General features: G+C 39.3%; 1 protein-coding gene and 1 long non-coding RNA gene across 3 annotated transcripts; one reads left to right on the top strand and one right to left on the bottom strand.

The window, feature by feature from the left end:
- Positions 1-578: 578 nt before the first annotated feature.
- On the bottom strand, positions 579-5,006 carry LOC128136958 (uncharacterized). Its single transcript, XR_008233528.1, has 2 exons — positions 4,915-5,006; positions 579-4,239 (listed from the first exon to the last, which is right to left on the bottom strand). It is a non-coding gene; the product is annotated as an uncharacterized LOC128136958 (long non-coding RNA).
- AMACR (alpha-methylacyl-CoA racemase) lies at positions 4,800-23,683 on the top strand. 2 transcript variants are annotated; one of them, XM_052777406.1, is made up of 5 exons: positions 4,802-5,242; positions 7,555-7,698; positions 10,280-10,440; positions 13,295-13,481; positions 22,031-23,683. In XM_052777406.1, exons 1-5 carry the CDS (start codon positions 4,993-4,995, stop codon positions 22,438-22,440), a joined length of 1,152 nt encoding a protein of 383 aa, XP_052633366.1. In that variant the 5' UTR covers positions 4,802-4,992; the 3' UTR covers positions 22,441-23,683. The 2 variants fall into 2 exon arrangements, with proteins under 2 accessions (XP_052633367.1, XP_052633366.1); XM_052777407.1 differs by lacking the exon at positions 7,555-7,698 and having other exon boundaries at positions 4,800-5,242.
- Positions 23,684-23,703: the final 20 nt, after the last annotated feature.

Raw genomic sequence — 23,703 nt, forward strand, 5'->3', positions numbered from 1 at the left:
ACAGTGCCGGAGTCTATTCTCTGGCCCAGAGTTATCATCTGACTATGTTAATGCTAATTAAACTCTCTCAGACCCCATAGCAGGGTGTCTGCTTGCAAAATTGTCTCTTGGGACTGATCCCCAGCTTGTGTTAACTTTCAAGCAGTACTCAACAAAAGTTTGGGAGATAGCTCCTTGTCATGGGCTAAAGGCATTCACAGGACTGTTCTGCTAACATAGTTGTATAACCCATCCATTTTGGTAACACCACCCTACCATCCAGCAACTCCCAGACATGGAAATTCTTGTTGCTGTTTAATTCACTAGTTGTACATTGTCCCTGAGTACCTTGCAGGCTGAACAGGGACTGGTAATAGGCGTGGGAAGAGACTATGAAGGCTTCTTGACATCGCAAATTCCTCCCAACAGGACTGACCAGCTAGGTCATTCTTTTCTACCACTGGATTGACGAAATCAGTGCACAGATGTTGGCATGAAGACTGTAAAGACAACAGTGGGAAAGCCTCAATACTGTGCATCTGCATTTGAAATAGGGCAGGGCATCATCCATAAACACACTCACAGAATAACAAAACCCATACGGTGCAAGGTTTTATTAAGCAAAGAGACTTCTTGTGTTAACTGGTGAAAAATTGCACAAATGGAGTTTAATCCTTCTGCTTTTCTGAAAGCAATCCAGCAGACGTGAGAAATTCCACAAAAATCAGTGTTTTAAAAGAATCACATTGTTACAACACCAAGAATGGAAATACCCATGTTAAAATCATCTTTGACATCTTAGCTCCTGTTCCCTGTGAATGTGTCTCACAGAATGTTCCTCCGATCATCTAGTCACATGCTACTTCTTGGCCTCATCCAGCAGCAATTATATGATGCTTACCGAACAAGGCATGGGCCATATACTGGAATGTGATAGCAAGAGATGAATATAGAACAGCTTCATTCAGTAACTTACCCAAATGTATAGTTAATGAATCACTGATACTATAGAAAATAGAGCATACTAATATGTCAGAAAGAACAGAGGAATTAAATTCACAACAGCAACCTTCATTTTAGCATTTTCTAAGAGCTTCATTTTTCAATCTTAGCAATTCTTTGAAAGAAAAACGCTCCAGGCTGTCACAGTTACACTGAAGTTGTTGAGAGTCAAGGAAGTCCGTAAGGACTGGAACTTCAGGCCAGGAGACGCAAATTCAGAGTTTGTGCCATTCTGTCATGTGAAAAGTCCTGGTCTGCAGCTGAAAGCACTAGATGGAATTTAATTTGTCTCTTTTAATTTGTTCATCTTTTAAACTAGAAAAAAGTAGATGTATGATTGTTTTGGACAAAATCTTTCAGATATTACATCACTTCAGATCAATGCTTTCTTCCCTCCAAGACTACCTGCTTCTCAGAATGCTCCGTGTTTGCTTTCTCAAATTATCAAAGGCACACACAATAAAGAACGTGAATTCGGTATGCCATAGCTAAAGCGCAAATAAATGGCTCATGGGCAAGGTGTTGTAAACAGTTTGTAAAAACAAAGGCTTATCAATCCATTGCACTGGCAATGTAGGAGAAATTGTCTTTACTGAATGCAGTGGACAACACTATCCAGCAGGAATGGTTCACTGGAAATAAGTTTAGGGCAGGATGGCCAAGTGGTAGTATATGTGGTACCCAGCACAGAGCTGAAGCTCAGTATCCATGCAAACAATATCTGGGAATAACCCTGGTCTAGAGTTTCCAGTCCCTATAATAGTGGTTAATAATAAACTCGTAGGAAAATATTTATTTTCTACTGATTAGCCAATATAAAGATTAGCTGTAAAAAGCTACTTGCAAGTCTTTTCATCTAAATCATTAAAGCACAGTAATACCATCAGCTGTGACTCAAAGGAAATAAAAGATGAGTATTTTGGTTCAGGTACAAGGGTAAATGTCCAAAGTACAGAAATCACCATCACAGGCATCAGTAATTTGTTCTACTTTAACAGAGTATGAGGGGACAAATTTCTGACACTGTGAAAGTTAACAGCAAAGCTTGTTTACTGCAGAAAGGCCAGATCATCACCCCAGTGGCTGACTGGACTAAACTCACAGACAGTAGTTTTTCTAGGATATGTTGATCTTAATGAAGTAGCAAAAGGCAGCTTATACAACTACTTTCTGTGGTTGAGACTGAGCTTTCATTACTAAATCTGTAATTCGTATTCTCAGAAGACAGAGCCAGATTCTCAAGCAGTGTGAATTCACAGCTACTTTAGAGGGATGTATCGATCTCAGGATAGATTCACTTTGGGCCTTTTTGCTGGTGTGTGGTGGGATGTACAGTTAAGAGAGTGAGCAATAGTACGCGAATCCACACTCACACAGAAGCAGAGAAACACAGAAAGGCAAAGAGATGCTCCAAGCTGAAGAACCTATTGAAATTGCAGAGATTATGCAGCTGCATTTGACAAGCATTTTGTACAAGGGACAGTGTGTCACAACAGCACACAATATGAGGTCAGAAATGTGGAGTATCACCTACACTGTCTGTGTGGATATGGAGAAGTGTTATGAATGGAGCACAGCTTCTATTCAGGCATGGCATAAATGCATGCTTCGGGATAAAGCATCCATGACTGAAAGCTTTGATAAACTTGGGACACAAAAATACCACCATAAATTTCATGAGAATCTTTAAAGTTCTCAATTTCAGATTAATGTATATATGTTTGAATTGACTAGAGAAGTTTCACCCTAAGTAGTGACCTATTAATTGCATTTTTAGGCAATTAAAATCATCAAGATTTGAAATATTGTAACAGATGTGAGCAATTATTGCTTTTTCATTTAACAAAACCAATACAAACTGTACTGATACTAGTATCTCTTTAACCCTGTATTAAGATGGACTAAACTGTAAACAATATACAGGTGAAACGGGAGAATCAAGGTTTTGTGTACAGCTGTAACTTCACATCCCTGCCTTGGTACTTTTCCAAAGGACTGAAAAGTGGGAGTAATTGTAAACAAACTGTACAAAGATACAAACTGTGAAAGTCTGGCATGCAGCGGAGCCAGCCTGTAGCACAGAAGTGCCTGTACCTCTGCAAGAAATGTTGATATAACACACAGTATATATAATTTCATTTTTTAAACACTGACTGTGGAATACACTGATTTCAGTATAGGAATGATATACATTTCACAGGATCACACAGTTGGCAACTCACTGACATAATTCAGTAAAGATCACAAAAGCAGCCTGACAAGGTGTGAAACACAACCTAGTGTCCCGCCACCCAGACTGGGGTTTTAACCTCAAAACAATCTCCTTTCCTATACTCGTTGCCTCTGCAGTGCTGAATTCATACAGCCACATACTTGCTGCTGCATATTAATGATACGTATTAAATGGTAGCACTGCAATGTTTTTACCACAAGCCCATGCTAGGGGATGGCTCCTTGTTTTTAACACATATTCTCTGCTGTCCAACTTACTTCCGGAGAGTTTACTGGATTCAGATAATTAGCCTCATCTTTTGGTTAATTAGAATATCTGTTTCTCTCTCATGCCTGTTTATTTCTTCGTTTGTTAAAATCCAATTTTTCAAAGTGGATTTAATGCTTATAAAATGCTGCCCTCAACTCCATGAAACTGAAATAAAATAATAAGGTCCTGATTTGAATGTTTCAGCCACAGAGTACCCATTGTAATGGTGGACAACAACAAAAAAGCAGGTGCAAAGGGCTGCTCAGTTAAACCACAGCAAAATCCAGACATTATCCAGTGTGTGATTATGGCATTACTTGGATGTGGTAAACGAAACAGCATCAGGTGAAATGAAAGAAGGCGACACAACAGGAATTGCCTGTCCTATTCAACACAAACTCCAGGACCCAAAGGTAAGAAGGGACAAAGGAAACTGAAAATTATCTACAGAAATGCAGCGTCCCAGTAACATGATGATGTCTGTGGAAACAAACCTTTATGTGGAACAGTGTCTCTAAGGGAGGGAGGTAATAGACAAACCAAGCCAGCTTCACCTGAATGAAAAGGCCTGCTTTTCTCTCTGCCATTTCTTGTGGGTGGCAGCACAGCAGTGGGTACAGTCAGGGGGATGGTCAAAGTGTCAGGAAAAGAGAGGACATTTCTGGCTGAAGCTCCACAACACCCCTGGCCGGCAGAAGGCTGCGGGGCCAAAGGCCTCCATGGTGACTCGTCTTCCCTTTGTGGCACCGCTGAGCTAACGGCTCTGCACCGGTGAGCTGCGATCATCAAAATACTGGTTAAATTGGTATTTATTTAAAATCCCGCCACCATCCTTTCCGCAAGCGGCCATGCCAGGCCTGTCCTTACCGGATTTAGCAGGGCCTGCTGAAGGTGCTGCTACCCCAGCTGCGGGCTCTGCTCCTCCAGGAGAGGCTACAGCTGCCGTAGCAGCAGCAGCTGCAGGACCAGGCAGCCCAGTTTAAAGGCACATCTGGTTTAAAAAACCCGGTTTTATCAGCTCTGCCGCCAATATCCCCGGAGTGTGGCCCGGGGAGGCTGAGGTGCGCGTGGGTTCGGACCGTGCACGGCAGCCCCGGGACGGGGCAGCCGGCTGGCACGGCCGTTGGCCACCCTGCAAAACACGACGGCTCTCGGAGTCCATTTTCACATTCTTTGCTGTCCGTCCGACCGCCGAGCAGCAAGAGAACGCCCATCTCCTGACTGAAAACCCCACGCGGAGGGGTAAGGGGGCGACCCTGGGTGTAGGACGGGGCTCAGGGGGCGCAGCCGCGGTGGATGGTGAGGAAACACGGGCCGTTTCCACAGGGGAGGGGCCACGCGAGCCTCCTCAGGCCCCGGAGAGTGAAGCCATGTTAAAAGGGAGAGGCGTGCGTGGCACCGCCCGCTCCTCCCAGGACACCCCTGGGAGCCTGGGGCGCTGAGCCCGTCACCGGAACCGACGCGGCTCGGGGGGCCGTGAGGGCGGCGGCGAGGATCGATATCTCGGGGCTCGGCAGCCGGCGGCCGCCATGGCGCTGAGCGGGGTGCGGGTGCTGGAGCTGGCGGGCCTGGCGCCGGCGCCGCTCTGCGGCATGATCCTCGCCGACTTCGGGGCCCAGGTGGTGCGGGTGGACCGGACGCCCCGCTCTGCCGTGGCCACCGACGTGCAGGGCCGCGGCAAGCGCTCCTTGGCGCTCGACCTGAAGCGACCGCCGGGCGCGGCGGTGCTGAGGCGGCTGTGCTGCCAGGCGGACGTCCTTATCGAGCCTTTCCGGCACGGTGAGGCGGAGCCGGCCTCGGGAGACGCCGGGGGAGGGCTGAGGGCGGGGGGAGCGGTGCGGCCGGGAGGTGGGCGCAGCGTCACGGAGGTGGTGCGGGGTGAGCGGGAGGTCCGGTGGGTGGCAGTTGAGGGGCCATGGGGTGGCGGTGCTGAGGGGACTCCTGTCAGTCTGTGACCTCTTGAAGTGCCTAGCGGGAAGGGAAGAGCTTCTGGGGGTTTATTTCGTGTGAACGGGTGAAAAATGCTGCGGGACGGACTGGGATTTGTGAAGTGCAAGAGCCGTGCGACACCGCAGGGAAGAAGCTGCGGGAGGTGATCAGCCAGGGCCTTCCCCCCGCTGACTGAGACACTGAGCAAATAGTTCTGGACGGCGCCACGGGTGACTGAGCAGACGATGCCAAGTGTGAGCTTGGGCAGCCGTCCTGCAGTGAATTTCAGGCCTGCTGGGGTAACTCAACTCACATCTGCAAGGTTAGCCTGTGGGTAAGATGTAGCAGACGGTGGTCTAAGTCTCAGAGCTTATGATTCCTCTGAAGACAACAGATATAACATGATCTCTTTGTTCATAAACCATACACAGGCACTCATCTGATGCTTATGCATGGGTTATTTCAGTATCCCTGCTGATCCTTGAGGATGCTGTTCTGTTACGAAGAGTATCGTTAAGGTCAGGTTGGATGGATGTCCCTGCTCATTGCAGGGGGCTTGGACTAGATGACCTTTAGGTCATCTTCCTTCCAACCCAAAGGTCCCTTCCAACCCAGTGAGGAGCTAGCTGAAGTGTTTGGGGGTTTCTGCAGTCAGTTTAGAAATAGAAGGCTGTATCACACACAAACAGAAGTTAAACATCACACATCATAAACAGGCTTAGCTATCCTGTGTCAGGGATAATGCTTTTCATTCTGAGAACAGGATTTTATGATGTTTTTTACCTTATGAATTTTCTGTTTTGTTCCTCAGAAGCTGTGCAAACAAAATTAAGACATTAAATTCCATTTTTCATTGTAGCTAGTTTCCTATTTTCTAATGGGATTTTTTTTTTTCCTTACCATGGAAATTTCTGTTTTCTTTGGTTTTATAGGCACTCACTTTTTTTTTTTTTTTAAAACCTGGAAATGCAGGTAATTTTGTAACTAGACGTTAAGTTTTAGGGGCCTGTAACTGAACTAGGCAAGTCTGTGATGCAGCATGAAGCTGGTGTGAACCAATGAGAAGATGAGGGCCCAAGTGGCAGGAGAGTTTCTTTAAACACGCATGTACCATTGACCTTCCGACACTGACTTAGTGACACCAGGGGTTAGTTGGCACCCAGTTCTCACTTGTGCTTTTGAAAATCTTGCTCCTTACCAAATTTCACTGCTTTCTCCCTGGCATTAATCACTTGCCCCTGCCCAGTAAGTAATACAATAGAAACAGGTCTTAAGGAATTTGAAGATTTAGTAATATTATGGACTAGTCTGTGAAACAAGTTGCAGTAATGGACACTGGGGGGGGAATAGGCACTGAATTTATGTTATCCCTTCCCCTTCAAAATGTGTCTCCCTGTGTCTCGCCAGTATAGGTTATACAGCATAGTCTGACCAAACTGCACTAAGCCAATAAAAATCTATCATTTATTTGCTACTTGAATTTGCTTCTTTTAAAGCCATTATTTTAGAACTGCAAGGTCAAAATTTTAGCCTTGATTACTGTAAACCCATGCTGACAAAACCTACATTTCATTGATTTCTCAAAGTTCCTTATTCACTGCATTACAAAAGAACACATTTTCTTTTGTGCAGTTCTTGCAAATCATTATGGAATAGTGGCATGGTCCATTTGCGTCAGTCAGTTAAAAGATGCAAGAACAGATGGGGAACTGAGAGGCTAATACGGTGAGGAAAGTATATTCCAGTGAAAGATGGAACCATTTCCATGTCATTTTAATGTGGAAAACATAAAAGTTTGCTTTCTCTCTCTCTCTTTTTTTTTTTTTTTTACAAGCCTTTGGTAGCTTTCTCTCTCATTTAACACTACATGGATTACAGCAAGCTGTCTGGCAATCTTTTGGGGAAGTAAAACAGGAAAAACAGCTGAAAAGAAAGAACACTAAAGCTTAATTTCCACTAATTGGCTTGTATTCAAAATGTATGCAGTGTGTTGGTAATTTTTAACATTCTGGCTGTTCACATTGTAGTATGGATACTGAATTAGAATGTATTACTTCACAAATTGCAGTTCAGTTCTGTTGTTGTATAATTTAACTTTGAACCATGTATATTTTGAATCTTGTTAAATGTAAATTAGTATTCCATGCCTTTGTCTTTTTAAGGTGTCATGGAAAAACTTGGTCTCGGTCCAGAGGTCCTTCTGCAGGAGAATCCCAGACTCATCTATGCCAGACTTACAGGATTTGGCCAGTCAGGACAATATGCTAAGTCTGCTGGTCATGATATCAATTATTTGGCTTTATCAGGTAGGCTGTAAAATTTCCTGTCAAATAAGGGGTTTTCCCCCCTTAAATAAAGACTCAAGAATTTATCAAAAGCTCATTTGCAGATAGCTCGAATTACCTGAGGTGCAGTCTGATGAAACAGCTGAGCAGATCGGAAGTGTCTCTGTCAGTGAAAGAAGGGTTTCCTTCTCTTTTTTTGTGTGCTTCTCCCTGCTTCTTTCTCTCCAGTTAGCTCTGGCGCTTGCTTAACCCCTCTCTAAGCTCCCTCACAAGTCAAAAACTGTCCAGGAGAAATAAGGATGTTTTTTCGCGTGGTTATTGAGGTGAAGCGGTTCATTAAGGGATCCAACAAACGTAAAAATTCAGCACAAGAAAGGAGGAAACATGGACTGGATGGGCTGTTCATTTTGGCAGCAGCAGTAAGCTGTTAGGCTGGATCAGCATGCCTTCTCGGGCTGTACAGTGTTTTCCTTCCTTTGTGCTATTTTATCTGGATAAAGTTTTCTCTTTGAAAAGAGGACTGAAGTTTTTTGCATTTTTGTCTTTCTTCAGGGCCTCTCTCCTAGAAAATCTGTATGCTTATAATTCTGAAAGGGCTGCAGATTATTTTGTGTGTGCGAGCACCTTTTTCTAAGTGAAGAAAAGCTAGGCAGCCTAAGCCATTTGAGCTCTTGTGCTTTTCTGCTGTAAATATCTCTCCATTGATACCAACCGAAAGGAAAGTAGGCTTAAAATAAAGTAGCAATGCTATGTTTCCTTAAGCTGTTATAGACAGTATGCTGGGTTTAAGTGTCACGATTCTACAAATATGCAGTAGCAAACAATAACAAAATTACCCAACTCTGGTGATAGCAGTGTGTCATGCATGGCCCCACCATGTTGTTCACACTGCTTCTGTCTGCTGTTTCTCTGAGCCTGTGAGGGAGGAGAGAAAGTGCCCCAAAACTTCTTGGCTTCCTACTGGATAAAGCATTTATTTTAGCCACAGCAAAGGGCCAGAGCAGAGGCACTGCAAATGTAGTGATCCGGTATCACCTGCTATGGAGAGTCGTCATGTTGAGTAATTAAGTTTCTTCAGGGATGGGTTCAGTCTTCTTGCATTATGTAAGATTGTCAGGGAATAAAAAAGAGTAAGGAAAGGATGCCTCATGTGAAACACTTTTGTCTTCATGTCCAGATGATTTCAAAGTATTACTGTATTTTTATTTGTTATTAGCGGAGGGAGAGTCAGTACAGAAACAGTGTAGTCCATCACTACCTTAGATTGTAGTGCTTTCTGTCTACAAAAAGAAGTGTTTTTTTCTCTGGAGCTGATTTAATCAGTAGTACCTTGTTTAGTCCTATCTTCCTAAAATTAAATCACTTTGCTTGAAATTTCACAGGTCAAGTTTTTCTTCCTATTTAAAGGAAATAGGACAAGATGTTTGGGAGGTATCATTCCTCAAAAATGATATCTCATATCCTGAGTATTTTCCTGATGAGCTTTGGTTTTCTTTAACTAAAAAATGGCTTGCATTAGAAACTCCAGATGTAAGTTAATATTAATATGTTGGTGCCTGTGACAACCTTTAGGCTGTTTAAAAGTGAGGTTTTAGTCAGCGACAGGGCTTTATGCTTGCACCACAGGCTTTGGAAACATCTTTATACTGGGCACTCAGTTGCTTGCACTTAGGAAGCACATTAGACTATTAGCTAACTAAACAGTGCATCAGAATCATGCAGTTCTCAGGAAATTTTGACCATGTATGCTGCAAGGCTCAGACTTTAGGCTACAGGCATAGGAGAGAGAGGATCATACTGCAGAGTTTCTTGCTTGCCCAAAGGGAATCGCCATAAGGGAACGAGAAAGAGTAAGGTGACAGTAAAGAGGTGGTTCAGGATGGCAGAGGAATGCTAACAGATTCAAAGCTCTGTCTGAAGTAAACTGGCTTAACCTTTGGTCTATTCCCATTCATTTCTGCATAACTGCTGGCATAAAGATAGGTTCCCTGTGTCTATGTTGCATGCAATCAGAGGTAACCTTTCTGCATTATTGACCTGTTCCTCTTACGCGCAACCTTTTTTTTTCCAAAGGTAGTTGAAGAGGGAGGATAGGACTGAAGTGCAGTTGTTGGTGTGAAATCCTTTGTTATGATTATTAATTCGTGGGTTATGTGCACAGAAGACGGTACATCTGCATTTTTTCTTTAAAAGATTCAGAGAAGAACAATTTACCAAAGTTACTTTGAGACATGTTCATAATGCCTATTGAATTCTTATGGGGGAGGTTCTATGCGGGTACAAAGTACTTAAACAGAATTATTGCACACAGGGGTTTTTGGATGAAATTTTGTCCCCATATAGCCAAATTATTGATGGTTTATCTGTGAGACTTTTATTAATCTCTTAAATTAAATGCATCTTCACTAATATAATTTCATATGTTCTATTCTTTTGTGAATTAAAGAGTAACTATTTGCTAAGACGCAGCCGAGTAGAGACAGAAGACTGTTGGTAGAAGCTTGCTTTATCCCTTGTTTACTTGCATAGATTGAAAAGAATGAAACTTTAATTGTTGAAATATAGAAATGAACATTTATACTTATGTTTGCTCTACTCTCAGGTGTGCTGTCAAAGCTGGGTAGAAAAGATGAAAATCCTTATGCACCTGTAAATCTTCTGGCTGATTTTGCTGGTGGAGGTGTCCTGTGTGCAATGGGCATTGTTACAGCCCTTTATGAACGTACCAAGTCTGGCAAAGGGCAGATCATTGATGCAAGTATGGTAAGTTTGGTCTCAAGAAGGTGAGGTTTCTTAGGTTTGCTTGTTTGGGTATTTTTTCTTACTCTTGTCTGTAAAAGGGAGGAAGTTCGAGCTATTCATAAGGTTTAAAACTGAGAACTTGTGAAAGGGAAAGTAAGTAATCTCATGAAATGGCTATTCCTTCATGTGCAAGCATTTTCACCTATCACTGTTGCCATAACAGCCTTATGACATGGGACACATTCAGTGGCTTTCCCCCTGTGCCATTCCCTATCTTTCCTTTTACCAGTCTGCCTTCTTCACAAAATATTAGCTGTGTACATTTGACAAGTAAGTTTTGTGTATGGAAATAGGGTGTATAATAAACAATTAACATAATGCATAACAGCAAAAATGATGATCCTAATAAAATAAAGGATTGCATTAGCTTTATCCAATGTACATCTGCTTATGAATTTGTGACAGGTCATGTCTTATTAGAAGCACTGTTCCCTTGAATAATTACACTGCCATGGATTATTGCCAAGAAGTCAATTTCAAACAGTTTGTGTTAATGTGCCATAAAATAAAAAAAAGGCTAAATTAGCTTAGTAATGAATACTATGCATTTTTTCACTGGAGGGCCACCCACTTACACACAGAGGAAAAACACGTATTTATGTTTATCCTTGAAACCTGTATTATCTGCAAGTGTTTTTTCCTCTCTCTGTCTCTTTTTCTGTTTTTAAAGAGTGTTGCAATTAAAATTTGACCTCCCTTCAAGGTGTTGTGATACAGTAAAGGCTATGATTTGGACTTAATTATAAATTGAAAAAAATTACATTAATTGAAAAAAATCCCTTTGTTGAAGAGGTCTTAAAGATAGAGTGGCAAGAGGTGTTAGCTATCTTGACTTAAGTAAGTTTTTGACAAATTCACATGACATTCTCAGAAGCAGGCCATGGCATTATGGTCTACATGAAAATTCTGTGGGATCAGTGCAAAACTGGTCTAATGTTTTTAACCCAACAATAGTTATTAGTAGTTGATTGTCAAAATGAAAAACTTACCAACTGGAGTTCTACAGATGTCTTTTGGGTTTTTTTCAGTGTTTTCTCCAATAAGCTGAATGATGGATGAGCGATTGTGTTTAGTAAATTTTCAGATGATGTGCATGTGGGAAGAACTACAAGTATGTTGGACATTTGGATTAGAATTGAAAAGGACCTTTTCAAATTGGAGAAATGGCCTGAAAAAAATTAGCTGAAATTCATGGAGACCACTGCTCTGTAGTTCTCTTAGGCAGAAACAATTAGCTGCACAAATGCAGTATAAGAACAATTAGCTGAAGTACAATCCTGAGGGTTTGTAGTAGTCACAAGCTGAACACGAGTCAACAATATGATGCTGTTGTAAAACACAGACACACTGTATTAGGATGTATAAACGGGAAATAAAGCCAGCAAAGTTTCTGAAGTAATTCTTCTAATCTATTCAATATTTATAAGGCCTCAGGAAAATACTGTTTCTGACACTGGCTATCATCTTTCCAAAAAAAATGACCAATTTGAGGAAGTCCAAGAAATACAACAAAAAAGATAGGAGTCTAAAACATGACCTACAAAGGAAAATCGAAGTAGTCGGTATATTTATGAACCAAAAACTGTGGAGAATTGTGACAAGTCTTCAAATATTTAAAAATATATTTCTTGTAGTTTGGAGCATTACCTTATTTTCACTATTGATACTTTAAGTCATTAAAATAATTTGTTATAACAAAAATCAGTGTAAGTCTGCTAATGTCCTAATGATATCTGTGGCTCACTGGGAATGGAATGTGTTGTGGGTTTTTGTATTTTTTTTTTTTTTTAAGCCCTCAAAACTTCTCTCTCTCAATTTTTTTGTGTCTCATTATAATTGTGGAATTTACAGTTCCCTGCTGATGTTTCTGGTGTCCTGTGAAATGGATGGAATATTGTCCAGTACCACTGGATGTACTTTACCTGGCATTTTGTTATGTTCCTTTCACTTGAACAGACTTTCAGGAAGACAGTTGATGAAAAATGTACATGCATCATCAACAGCATGTGATTTTGCTTGGAAAGGCTGGTACAAGCTTGATAATTCTTGAAAGGCTGAACAAACTCAATTTTCATCTGGTTGTACTCCACATAGCCAAGATTTTAAGGAGCAAGTTGGAACAGGATTAATCATGTTTTCCAGTGCTGTATTCATCAGATACTTGCCCATTTAGAGACTACCTTGCATGTCTATGTACCTGTCAGTGATGAGAGTGGGAGAATAATTTTTGTTCTAACTTGGTGATGGATATGAGCTTCCCAGTTCCCATGGTATAAGAGAGCTTTAGCGTTTGATTTCCTTCCAGTTTTCTTCTAAAAATAGAAGTCTTATTATAATCAGTAAATTCGAAGTAGTTAATGTTGAGATAAAAACTTGATACTTAGAGGACTGGTATAGGCATCTTGATTTCCAGAGGTTTAGAGGGCTTGATGGCTGTCAGATACTTAATGTTCTCTAGAGTCAAGAAACTTGTCCCATTGCCTAAAATTACTTACATTCTCTTTTTGAGCTCCTAATGATTATAAACTTGCTAAACAAGGAAACTTTGTGTATTGAAAGTGTGTTATCCATCTGAAGCTGCATTATTACATTTATGCTCCTTCTTATTCTCTAATTCTAGATGATTTCACATATGCAAAATAAACAGTAATTGAAAATTTTAAGAAATTAAACTACTTACCATAGATTTTGTCATTAAAAGTCTTATCAAAGGACAGAACTGGTGGTAGTTTTTTGCTGTTTTGTTTTATATAGAATTAAGGTAACATACCAGCTAATTTACTGAAGCTGTTACTTTTTCCTGTAAATCTTCAAGGTAGAAGGAGTAGCATACCTAAGTTCTTTCCTGTGGAAGTCACAGAATTTGGGACTTTGGAACAGACCTCGAGGTGAGAACCTGCTAGATAGCGGTGCACCTTTTTATGAAACCTACAAGACCTCCGATGGAAAATTCATGGCTGTTGGTGCCATTGAGCCTCAATTCTATGAGCAGTTAATAAAGGGTAAGTAGCTTTGAGCAGTTGTTTCACATCAGCAAAGCATGATTGAATGAATTCTTTAATACTTGATTTTAATTCATGACGTTGGTTATGTTGATTTCTTTGCAAAAGCCAAACACTTCTTGAAACTAATTGGGTAGTAGTGTAGCAGTTTAGTTGATTTTCTTCTTCTAGCAATTGATAACTATCTTTTTCATCCCTTCTTCACCTTACCCTCAGAAATTACACTTAAATTACAGATTTTCTTCTGGAGTTATGGTAATGGTAGTCTGTGATGTGGCTGGAGCACTAACAACTATTTCTGGAAACCACTTTTTTCAAGGGATTGTGAATGTACTTTAAAAAGGAGAACTAATTGTTTGGTATTGCAAATAAAATTTCAAGCAATTTCAGTTATTTGTGCTATAATTTTTTTTTTAAAAGAAGCTATTTAAATTGTTTCAGAAATGAATGTTCATTGGAAGTAGTTCATAGTATTTCTTGACAGAACAGAATTTTTCTAGAAGCAAAGTCAGCCTTATAAATTAATTTCCACCTCACCGTTTCAGAGTGCTTTTAGTGTCCAGCTGTGGATATAATTTTTACATTTGCCTGAAGACTCTTTAAATATGAATATAAAATATGATTTATCTGTTTGAGAAATAAGAATGGGTCATGCAAAATAATTGTGTGAAGTTAAAACAAATTTGCAGGCGCCTCTTTACCTTTGAACTGTTTGTGTGCTTCAAGCTTTTAATCAGATGTGTTCTTTGCTTCTAACTGGTTATTTAATTTAAAAATAATTTATTCTGCTGTGCTCCTTTGGTAGATTGCTATGCTTTCCGTGCAGAATTTATGAAAATACAAAAAATTCACAAAAGAATTTGGTATTTATTCTTTTTCCATTATTCTGAATATGAAGTATATAAACAGTTCTCAATCTAATTTTAGTTTTGCTTAATGAGTAGAAGGAATACCAGCAAAGGATATACCTAAAGTGGATGTACTCACTGTTATGTGAACCACTTTTGTACGTGCTTGACTTGCATGTGGTAAAAGGGAGGAAATTTGCTTACTTTGCTGAGTGAGGGTGGCAGTGGAGTAGCTCTTTATGCTTGCTCAGTCTCTCCCCACTGATAATTCCTTGAATCGTAGCATGGATACTTGTACTGGTTTTGGCTGGGATAGAGTTAAATTTCTTCATAGTAGCTGGTATGGGGCTATGTTTTGGATTTGTGCTGAAAATAGTGTTGATAATACACTGATGTTTTAGTTACTGCTGAGCAGTGCTTACACACCATCAAGGACTTTTCTGTTCCTCACACTGCCCCACCAGTGAGTAGGTTGGAGGTGCACAAGAAGCTGGGAGGGGACACAAATGGGACAGCTGACCTCAACTGAGCAAAGGGATATTCCATACCACGTGACATCATGCTCAGCAATAAAACTGGGGGCAGGTTGGCAGGGGGTCCACTGCTCAGGGACAGGCTGGGCATCGGTCAGTTGATGGTGTGCAATTGTTTTCATTTGCATCACTTGTCTTCCTTGGGTTTTATTTTCCTCTCGCTTTGTTATTATTTTTTTCCCCTCTTTTCCTTTATGTTTTTTAAAATTTTTCGTATTTGTTTGTAATTATTAAACTGTTTTTATCTCAAACCACAAGTTTCTTTCTCACTTTTATGCTTCCAGTTCTCCCTCCATCCAACCGGGGGGCAGGGGGGTGAGTGAGCAGCGGTGTGGTGCTTAGTTGCCAGCTGGGGTTAAACTGTGACAGTTCCTCTCACAGGCAGTTACTGCCAGCTCAGCCCCAATCAGCTATGTTGTGCTAACAAGAGCGTAGTCAGTGGCAGGGCCTGCACTTCCAGGAGTTCTTGAAATTCAGAAGCATAGTACGATGAAATGAAGGTAGGGGGTTGTAAGGTGGGGTATGCCTTTGGTGAGCAGGATCCCAGAAAGAGATCTTGTTCTGTACACTTCGGCTTTGTTCTCTTGCAACCTGTGATGCTCCCAAAGTTCTTGCACATCTGTGGCTGTAAATGGCTGCTTCTCTTTGTAGCTTAAAGAGGACACTGCAATTGCATAGAATATCCAAATTGGTACATGGTGATACATGAAACACATAAGGCAGGCTCCTGGAGTGACTCAGGGACATGTCCAGCATTATGTGCTGTCCCCAGATCAGATGTCAAGTTTTGAAGAGCCATGTTCTTGGCTGAAGAAGCTGGTACTTTGTCCCTCATTGTCCTGAGAATAACTTGTTTGCGAACTCCAATTCTAAGCTACTTGATCTTGAAAAAGAAAGTATAGTTGATTATTCCACACTTTGCAGTTCTTTGAAATGTTATTCTCATCCAATCCCTAAAGATTTTTTTGCTTGCAAGAAATGGAGTTGGGGAACAAAAATAAATATAAAACTGTATCAAAGTAAAATGTAAGCCCTTGCTCTGGAAGTTAGGGAATTTGGAATTCCAATACATGTCTTCAGGGAGAATGCTTGTATTGAATATAAAGGAAACAAGAAAAGAATAAAGCTGCTTACTCAAATACCCATATGTTTGGCTTAAAGTGATCAAACATTGGCCTGCAGTATTCATAGCTGCAGTATTTTATTCTTCTCTAGAGATTAAGTTGAGTAGCACTTACTTTTAAGCTACAGGAGGGGGATGGAATCTATATTTGTTCAGAAGGAAAACAAATTCTGTAATGGAGTCTGGTCTTGTTTGTCACTCTTCTTCTCGGTGAACCTTTGCTGGACACTCTAGCCTTCTCGTATTGATCATTGCTACAAGGCAAGACTCAGGCTTTTTCTCCCAACCAGCCAGCCAGCTTATCTAGAAAGAAGCCTCTGATGGATGAATCCAGTGGTCAGGCAATATAACATGATCAGTGACCAGTCTCTGTCTTATTTAGATAAATCTTTACTGAGGAAAATGCTAAAATTCTCTGTTTTCCTCTTAGTTGTTTCTCAGAAATTTACACCATTAAGTTGGAGCAGCAACTATGAATTCATCTGCCTATATTGGGGCACCCACATTGGACAGCTCTATTTTCACGTTTGAAAGTATTCCTTATGCTTACAATGCACAGAAATGGCTTGATTTTAACAGCTAAGTTTCAAAAATAGTTATTCCAGCAGTAAAGAACTGGTGTATCTGTAAGGAGACAACTACTGCAATCACAGCTGTGCCTGTGCTTCAGTCTGTTTCTGTCATATTTAAAAAATCCAACATACAGACTACAGTCTTCTGAGGAAATTTTGCTTTTTACCTTTAATTGTATCACAGTCTTTCCTTGTTTACAGTCAATAATTTTTCTTTGGTTATTTCCTGAAAGTGTGTTGTTGAAAGTATCAGAACAAACTAAAGATTTTTTCACAATATTGCTTTTCAAATAAGTGGTCTTTCTTCACTGTATTTTTAGTATTGTATTTCTGGGATATCTATTGCAGAAATTCAATTCAGAATTTAAGCCTTTGAATGTTATAGGGAAGAAAAAGCTGCTTGTGAGAATTGTATTGCTCTTTCACAAACCAGAGGAGCTTTGACTTAGGCTGAGTCGTCTGTTCCAGGCACTAATCCCCTGTTTCGAAGTGGTTGTAAAATGGTATGTTCCAGTTACAATTTCCATAATTTCATTTCATAAATTTTTCCCATAATTCTGGCCTGTTCTGCTGGTGAACAATATGGTGCTGTTCCAGATAAAATATATTCAAAAGCCATGTTATGTCTCTGTCCATATTCAGAGAGTAGGTTACTTTTGTTACTCCTATGTAATGAGAACACAAGGATATGGGTGTTGCAGATGTAAGAGTTGGAGATTTAAAGATTGCAGAATTGAGAAAGGAACATGATATCTGAACCATTTGTCACTGCTCACAGAATTCTGGTTAGCTGAAGTGAAACTAATTTCCTTTTGGTTTTGGTTCCCTTCAGTGTTTCCCTGCAGAATTAGGAATCCAGTGCTGGATCAGAGTGCAGTTAATGCCTTGACAAGGAAAGTTCTTAAGGGGTCTGCAGAGGCAAATTAACTTAAGTTTAAGAACATATAGCATTGTAGTCTGAGAAGATTGTTGGCTTTGTAGATCGTGCTTGGCAGGGAAAATTAAATTTCTGCTTACCACAAATTTATGATTTTTTTTTTTAAAAGGTTATATGAGAAACTGAAGCTATATAAAATAGATATGGTAAATAATTGTTGTAGTAGCTGTAGTATTATGAGTTGTATTCTGGACTCACTATAGACTATTTGCTGTTAACAAACATGCTGTAATCCTTTCGCTTATATTAATTTTATTGGTACGAAAGTCAGCCAAGAAATAACTAAAATGCCTTTGCATCTTATGAAAAATCTGATTTAAGAAACATGTGCTACTAATGTTAAGTCTCAATGTTTTGACAGAAAGAGACAGAGTGTCTTCCAACTGACCTGTAAATTGCTTCTGCAGGTTTCTTTTGATTTTTTAGCAGTATGTGCTTAGTATTGCTGTAGCCAGGCTACAAGAAGCATGCAGAACACATTAAATTTTGTGTATCAGATGAGAGTAAAGGTTTGATTCTGCATTATCATGTGGTGTAAATTTGGTTGCATAAGGTGAGCTTAGTATCAGCTTACATTGATGTGAAAAGCACTAGTAGTCACTGAAGTTCTGAACATGTATTGATAGTATTCCTTTTATACTACTTTAATACTCATATTTTGTGACTTGTATTTAAAAAGAAGGGAAAAAAAATAGGAAGCACTTGAAAAACATAATTTACATCATTATGAAGGGTTTCCACAGGGCGCTCAATTTTGTGATTGTAAAGTATTGTGTACTGTATTAAAAATCTGCTAATGTACAGAATTGAATACAACATTGTTAGTAAGAAGTGCAAAGTGGACAGTTTCCTCATTGCATTTTAGACACCCTCAGTGACACATAAGGTTAAGTTTTATTTGAATTTACTTACCGTGATAAGCCTTAAACATTGTACATACACTGTAAAGGCCAGGTTCTTGCTGCACCAAAACATTTGTAATTGTGGTAATTAAATATGTAAACTTGGAGTACTGCTATGGATGCACTTGCAGCGATGCTGTGGTAGTACTCTGGGCCTGATCAACCTTTTGCTGAACTGTCACTTTCCAAAAAATGATTTCATTTCAGTAACTTCAAGCAGTTTATGTAGTTACTATAATGAAAATTCACTACTGTCTTGGAATATTCTAAAGTTCAATTCCCTCTCAGAATGAGAATGAATTATATTTAGAGAGAGAGAATGAGCAATGGCATACACCTTATGGCTTGTGGTTTGGGCCCAAATTAAGGTTTCCCGTACTAGAGGGTTCTGTTCAGTCATGTTGTGGCAACATAATTTCAAAATTACTGTGCTATGAGCATACAATTTTGAAAAGAAAATCAGCAAGTTAAAACAAGAAAATCCTGAACAAAGCTCTGCTAGGGATCCTAAATAATTTTTTAAAATACTATGGCTGAAATGCTGTAAGAAACTGTTTATTTCCAACATACCAAAGCAACTTTGCTGATTTATCTGATGAATCTTCCTGTTTTCTCTCTCTTGAAATAGGTACCTAATATTACTGCAGTTTGTCTAAGATGTTCTGTAGAAATAGAGATTTCAATTTGTTGCATTAATAAATGACATGCAGATGTATGTCAATAAAACTATAGCATTTAAAGGAGGCTTAAAGCTATATCATTAGAAGGAGACTTACTTTTTTGTTTTTCAAAAATCATTATTTCAAAGCTGTACTAGGGCAGGTTACTGGGCTTTTCTAAACAAAAATCCCTAGATGAAAATTTGAACAAAACCCTTGGAAACAAGTTGTGATTGCTTTACCAGATATTCTGCGTACAAGATACTTTGCTTTTGATTATGTTGGGTGAAATCTGTCATCCTGTGGTATCCCAAACAATTCTGTGCTGTGTAATTGTTTCCTTGTTGACTCAGTCGCTCCTGCTGTGATTCTGTTCATCTGCACCACAAATGGTTAGCACAAGCTGGAAAATGAGAAGCTGTAATGCTTAAATGCTGTTGGTTCATGCTATTTAAAGTTGAAGCCTTCAGTGGTCAATGGAAAATGAGCATGTAATATTAAATTCCAGGTTCTGCATATTGTTCTATTTTGCTAGAGCATGTATGGTTAGGTTCAGCCAACTTTCCATCTGGCACAATCTTCAAATATAATTGTGTAATGGGATAATGGTAGAGCTCTGTTCATGTGGGACTGGCTACTAGAACCCAAACCATAATTAATAAGCAAATAAATACTTATGAAACAATGTTTCCAATCAACAAGATTTCATGCACTGAGACAAAATCTCAGATAGTATGTTGTTACTTAGCTTTACCTATTGTGGCAGGTAAATTTGCCTCACCTCCTAGTTCTTAAGTAAACTGTACAGCACTGTTCATCTTTAATATTATACTTTGAAGATTAATAATCAAATTAATTTTGAAAGCATTGTTAGTTTCTATTTAATTATGGATGCTCAACCAGTATAAGTAATCTTCAGCTGATTTTTTTTTTTTTTTTACAATGATATGAACAGTTATGAAGACTAGATTGTAAGTTTAGGGATTTAAGGTGCACATGACTTGGTAACTCAATAAGGACTGATGTTTACCTTGTAGTAATACTTATCCTGATATTAGAGATTCCTGCGTATAAGATGTGAAAATGCTTATTCTGTCTTTGACTGTGGCGATTTTCTTCTAAACATGAACCACTGCAAGGCTATATTTCTGAGTCTGGAGATTGGCAATTTCTCTGTGTTCTGCTTTGCAGTACCAAAGTAAGATTTCAAAGTATATATTCATTTTCAAAGCTACTATTTAGGAATCTTCAGATCAACAGTGAAATTCTTAAATACTATAATAATTTGGGGGAGACTATGAGCCCCAAGAAGTGCATGTAGTAGAGATTATGAGCAGAAAGAAAGAACTTAAACAGCAGAAGAATGGACGTTATCTTTGTTTCTTCTCTCCTGTATGTTCAGTAGCTATATGTCTAACCCTCTCGGTGATAAGCTGTAGAAATAGAAGATACAGAAAGTTTTTTCTGCCTGTCTACAGCCAAAGATTAGAGGAGTTCGGTGTAAATTCTACCTGCAAACAGGCATCTAGTAGCCAAACCTGTTAACAGTTGCAAGTCAAATCATCAGTCTGATGCCAGAAATCCAAGCGTATAAGAATGCTTAAAATTATATGTTTGCAGAACTCCACATTTTCTCTGCCTTTTACACAGAGCTGTTGTTTTCTAAGCAGCTCCCTTTTTTTGTTGTTTATGAAACATTATGATGATAGTTGTTCTGTAGGCTTTCTAATTTCTCAGATTGACTTCTTTCTTATCCCCACTTTTTCTGAGTTTTTCCTGCTATGCTCATGCTCCTGAATTTCAAGGTGTGACTGTTTGGACAACCTTCAATATACCACTTCTGATTTCTATTTGATATCATAGACTCTGTTTGTTCTGTCTCCATTTTGAAAGTGTGGTTTAATTGCCTTTTCTCTTTGTTTCTTACTTCCTTTTTGAGGTAAACGCTACAAGAAGTGATAACAATTCTCGCATCTCCTTGAAGTAGGAGAGTGGAAGGGTAGGGAGTGCAGAGACCAGGATCCTTGAGAACAGAAACAGAGGTGGGAAACTGGCTGCACAGGAGAGATACAAACTCCCCAATGAGAGGGAAAGTGGTGCTTAGTTAAGGGAAGGACCTAGGACTTGACTAGTTCAGGGAATTTTCGGTACAAAGCCTGTGTGTCCACCCTCTGCTCTTGTGTCTCAGAAGGGGTGTGCATATTGCATACCTAGGTTGTCCATGTGACTGATCTTCTGGGAAGCAGAGTTCTTAAGCAGTTAGTGAGTGTAAGGGCTATGGGTTTCACTATTCCAAAAGAGCAGCAGTGGAGAGTTGGAACCTGGGAAGTGTGCTGAAGAGGGGAGAGCAGCAACACTGCTGGAGTCCATTTGGACTGAGGGAGTCAAGAAGCAGGTCAGTTAGCCCACAGGCACCTGCTGCTGAGCTACCTTATGCACATCGAGCCTGGGTATATCCATCCACACCACCTTCTCATCTTTGGCATAGAAATATCCTGATCGTGTTGGACTTCAAACACTGTAGCCTGCTGAATGTCCAGCTCTGGCAGATGTACTGGCTTCTATGAGATAAGTATATTGCTGTAGTGCAAGACCCATTAGGCAGACATTTGTGTTGCTACTGCTAGGTAGAGAATACAGTACCTATTATAGAAAGTGTTCTCAGGACAAAATGGTATCTCTAGGCAGCTGCTGCTCTATGAAGTGTTTATACAGATAAGTGTTTATTATATGTACTTAGTTAAAAGGTTGTAGCTGTTGTGGTTTAGACTAATTGCAAGTAATAGAACATTTTATTCTTCTGCTCCCTCCCCCTCACAGATATCCTAATAAAGTTTGAAGTGACTTTCAGTATGTTCTGCTGTGTTGGACTGCCTGCAAAATACTAGCTTTTTGAGGAACATACTTAGCTGTGGGCAGCACTTGGTAATTTATCTAAGCTATACTGTAGTTAAAATTTGCTTTTCTCCTTTCAGGTCTCGGGCTAGATTCAGATAAACTTCCCAGTCAGTTGAGTTTCTCTGACTGGCCCAAAATGAAGGAAAAATTTGCATCCATATTTGCACAGAAGACACAAGCTGAGTGGTGCAGCATATTTGATGGTACTGATGCCTGTGTGACCCCTGTTTTGGCTTTTGATGAAGTTGCCTCACATCAGCATAACAAACAAAGAAGTTCTTTTATCAAAAATGATCAGGAAGAGATAAGTCCTAGACCTGCTCCTCTTCTATCAAGGACTCCTGCTGTTCCATCATTTAAAAGAGATCCTTTTATAGGAGAACACACAGAAGAGATACTTCTAGAATATGGATTTACTAAGCAAGAGATAGCCAAACTTTATTCTGATAAAGTAATAGAATTCAGTGAACCAAAAGCTAATTTATAATCTCTAACTATGCAGATCAGACAAATTTCAGCAAGTTTTTATGCATTAAAATTGAATTATATGACAAATAAATGTTTGCATGATATTGCTTTTAAACGATTTTTAAAAAATTAGTGAAGTTTTAAATTTAATTGAAAACAGTGGGAGTTACACACTCATGTACCTGGATTTTCTGCAGTCTAGAATGATACCAAAATTGTGTTCTGAAGATCTACACAGTTTGCTTGGTAAGCAGCTGTAAATCCTCAAAATTTTTCTTTAAATGTGGTATCCTGTGAAATGTTTGTTTCTTTTAATTCTTAGTTACACTGTTGCTTTGTAATATGCATTGTAATTACATGAAGGCAATACTTTTCATAAGATACAGTTATATTCTTCCTAAACAAGTGATTGTGTTGCTTACTTATATATTAGAAAGGATTTTTTTCCTCTCTTATCATATTAATTCATTTGCTTTATCATGCCAAAACAATGATTGAAATAATGCTGTTTTCTTATGTGCTGCTGCAGAGTTATTATCATAAAGTAATTCTATTTAATAGCCTGACTACATTTTCTTGATGCAGTCTCCTGATTGTATTACATTTGGGATTTCAGTTTGCCTAGAAAATCACTTCAGAACAGAGTTTGTTATTTTAAAATAGCTACCGAGTATTAATCCTTTCCTCTTTTTTTTGAAAAATGGTAGGCAATTTAGCTGCACAGGTTTTAAACAATGGTTATTCCGTGGTGATTTTAATTTCCTTCAAAATTAAACCGTCATTTGAAACAGTCTTCTTCAACGCAAAAGAAAATAAGCTTTTAAAAAGAATTAGTTATAGGCCTTAATACAGTTTTCTTTAGTCTGATGTGTCAGGAAGTATGATATGAGGAGTTGTTTTTGATAATTTTGCCAGTGTTTACCTTGCTGAAAATCAGTTTGTTGCTTACAAAGACTTCCAAAGCTGAGATATACTTTAGCTCATTTTACATGTGTCATGCCAAAAATTTCAGCATTACTGCTATAAAAAAACCTTTTACATTCTACCACATAAACACCTGCCTGGAAGCAAGAATTATCTAGTAGGTCCTGATAAATTAGATAAACAATCAGCAAAAGCATCTTAAGTTTCCAGCTGATAATCACTCTGATGTAAATTACTGAATACTATACACCTTTACAGAAAGATTTGACAATTTGCTTAGTCCCAGATGCATCTATCTAAACGTGTTGGAGAACAATAAACATCAAATGTAATCTGCAGTGCACAGAAGCTTTGACCC

This window comes from Harpia harpyja, chromosome Z (genome assembly GCF_026419915.1).
Source record: "Harpia harpyja isolate bHarHar1 chromosome Z, bHarHar1 primary haplotype, whole genome shotgun sequence".
Lineage (NCBI taxonomy): Eukaryota > Metazoa > Chordata > Aves > Accipitriformes > Accipitridae > Harpia > Harpia harpyja.

What these genes read in the sequence shown, in the direction of transcription:
- AMACR (XM_052777406.1), top strand. Translation starts at nt 4,993, where the DNA reads ATGGCGCTGAGCGGGGTGCGGGTGCTGGAGCTGGCGGGCCTGGCGCCG. An exon ending in TATCGAGCCTTTCCGGCACG is followed by an intron (nt 5,243 to 7,554) that starts GTGAGGCGGAGC and finishes TGTCTTTTTAAG; the next exon opens with GTGTCATGGAAAAACTTGGT. An exon ending in CAATTATTTGGCTTTATCAG is followed by an intron (nt 7,699 to 10,279) that starts GTAGGCTGTAAA and finishes CTCTACTCTCAG; the next exon opens with GTGTGCTGTCAAAGCTGGGT.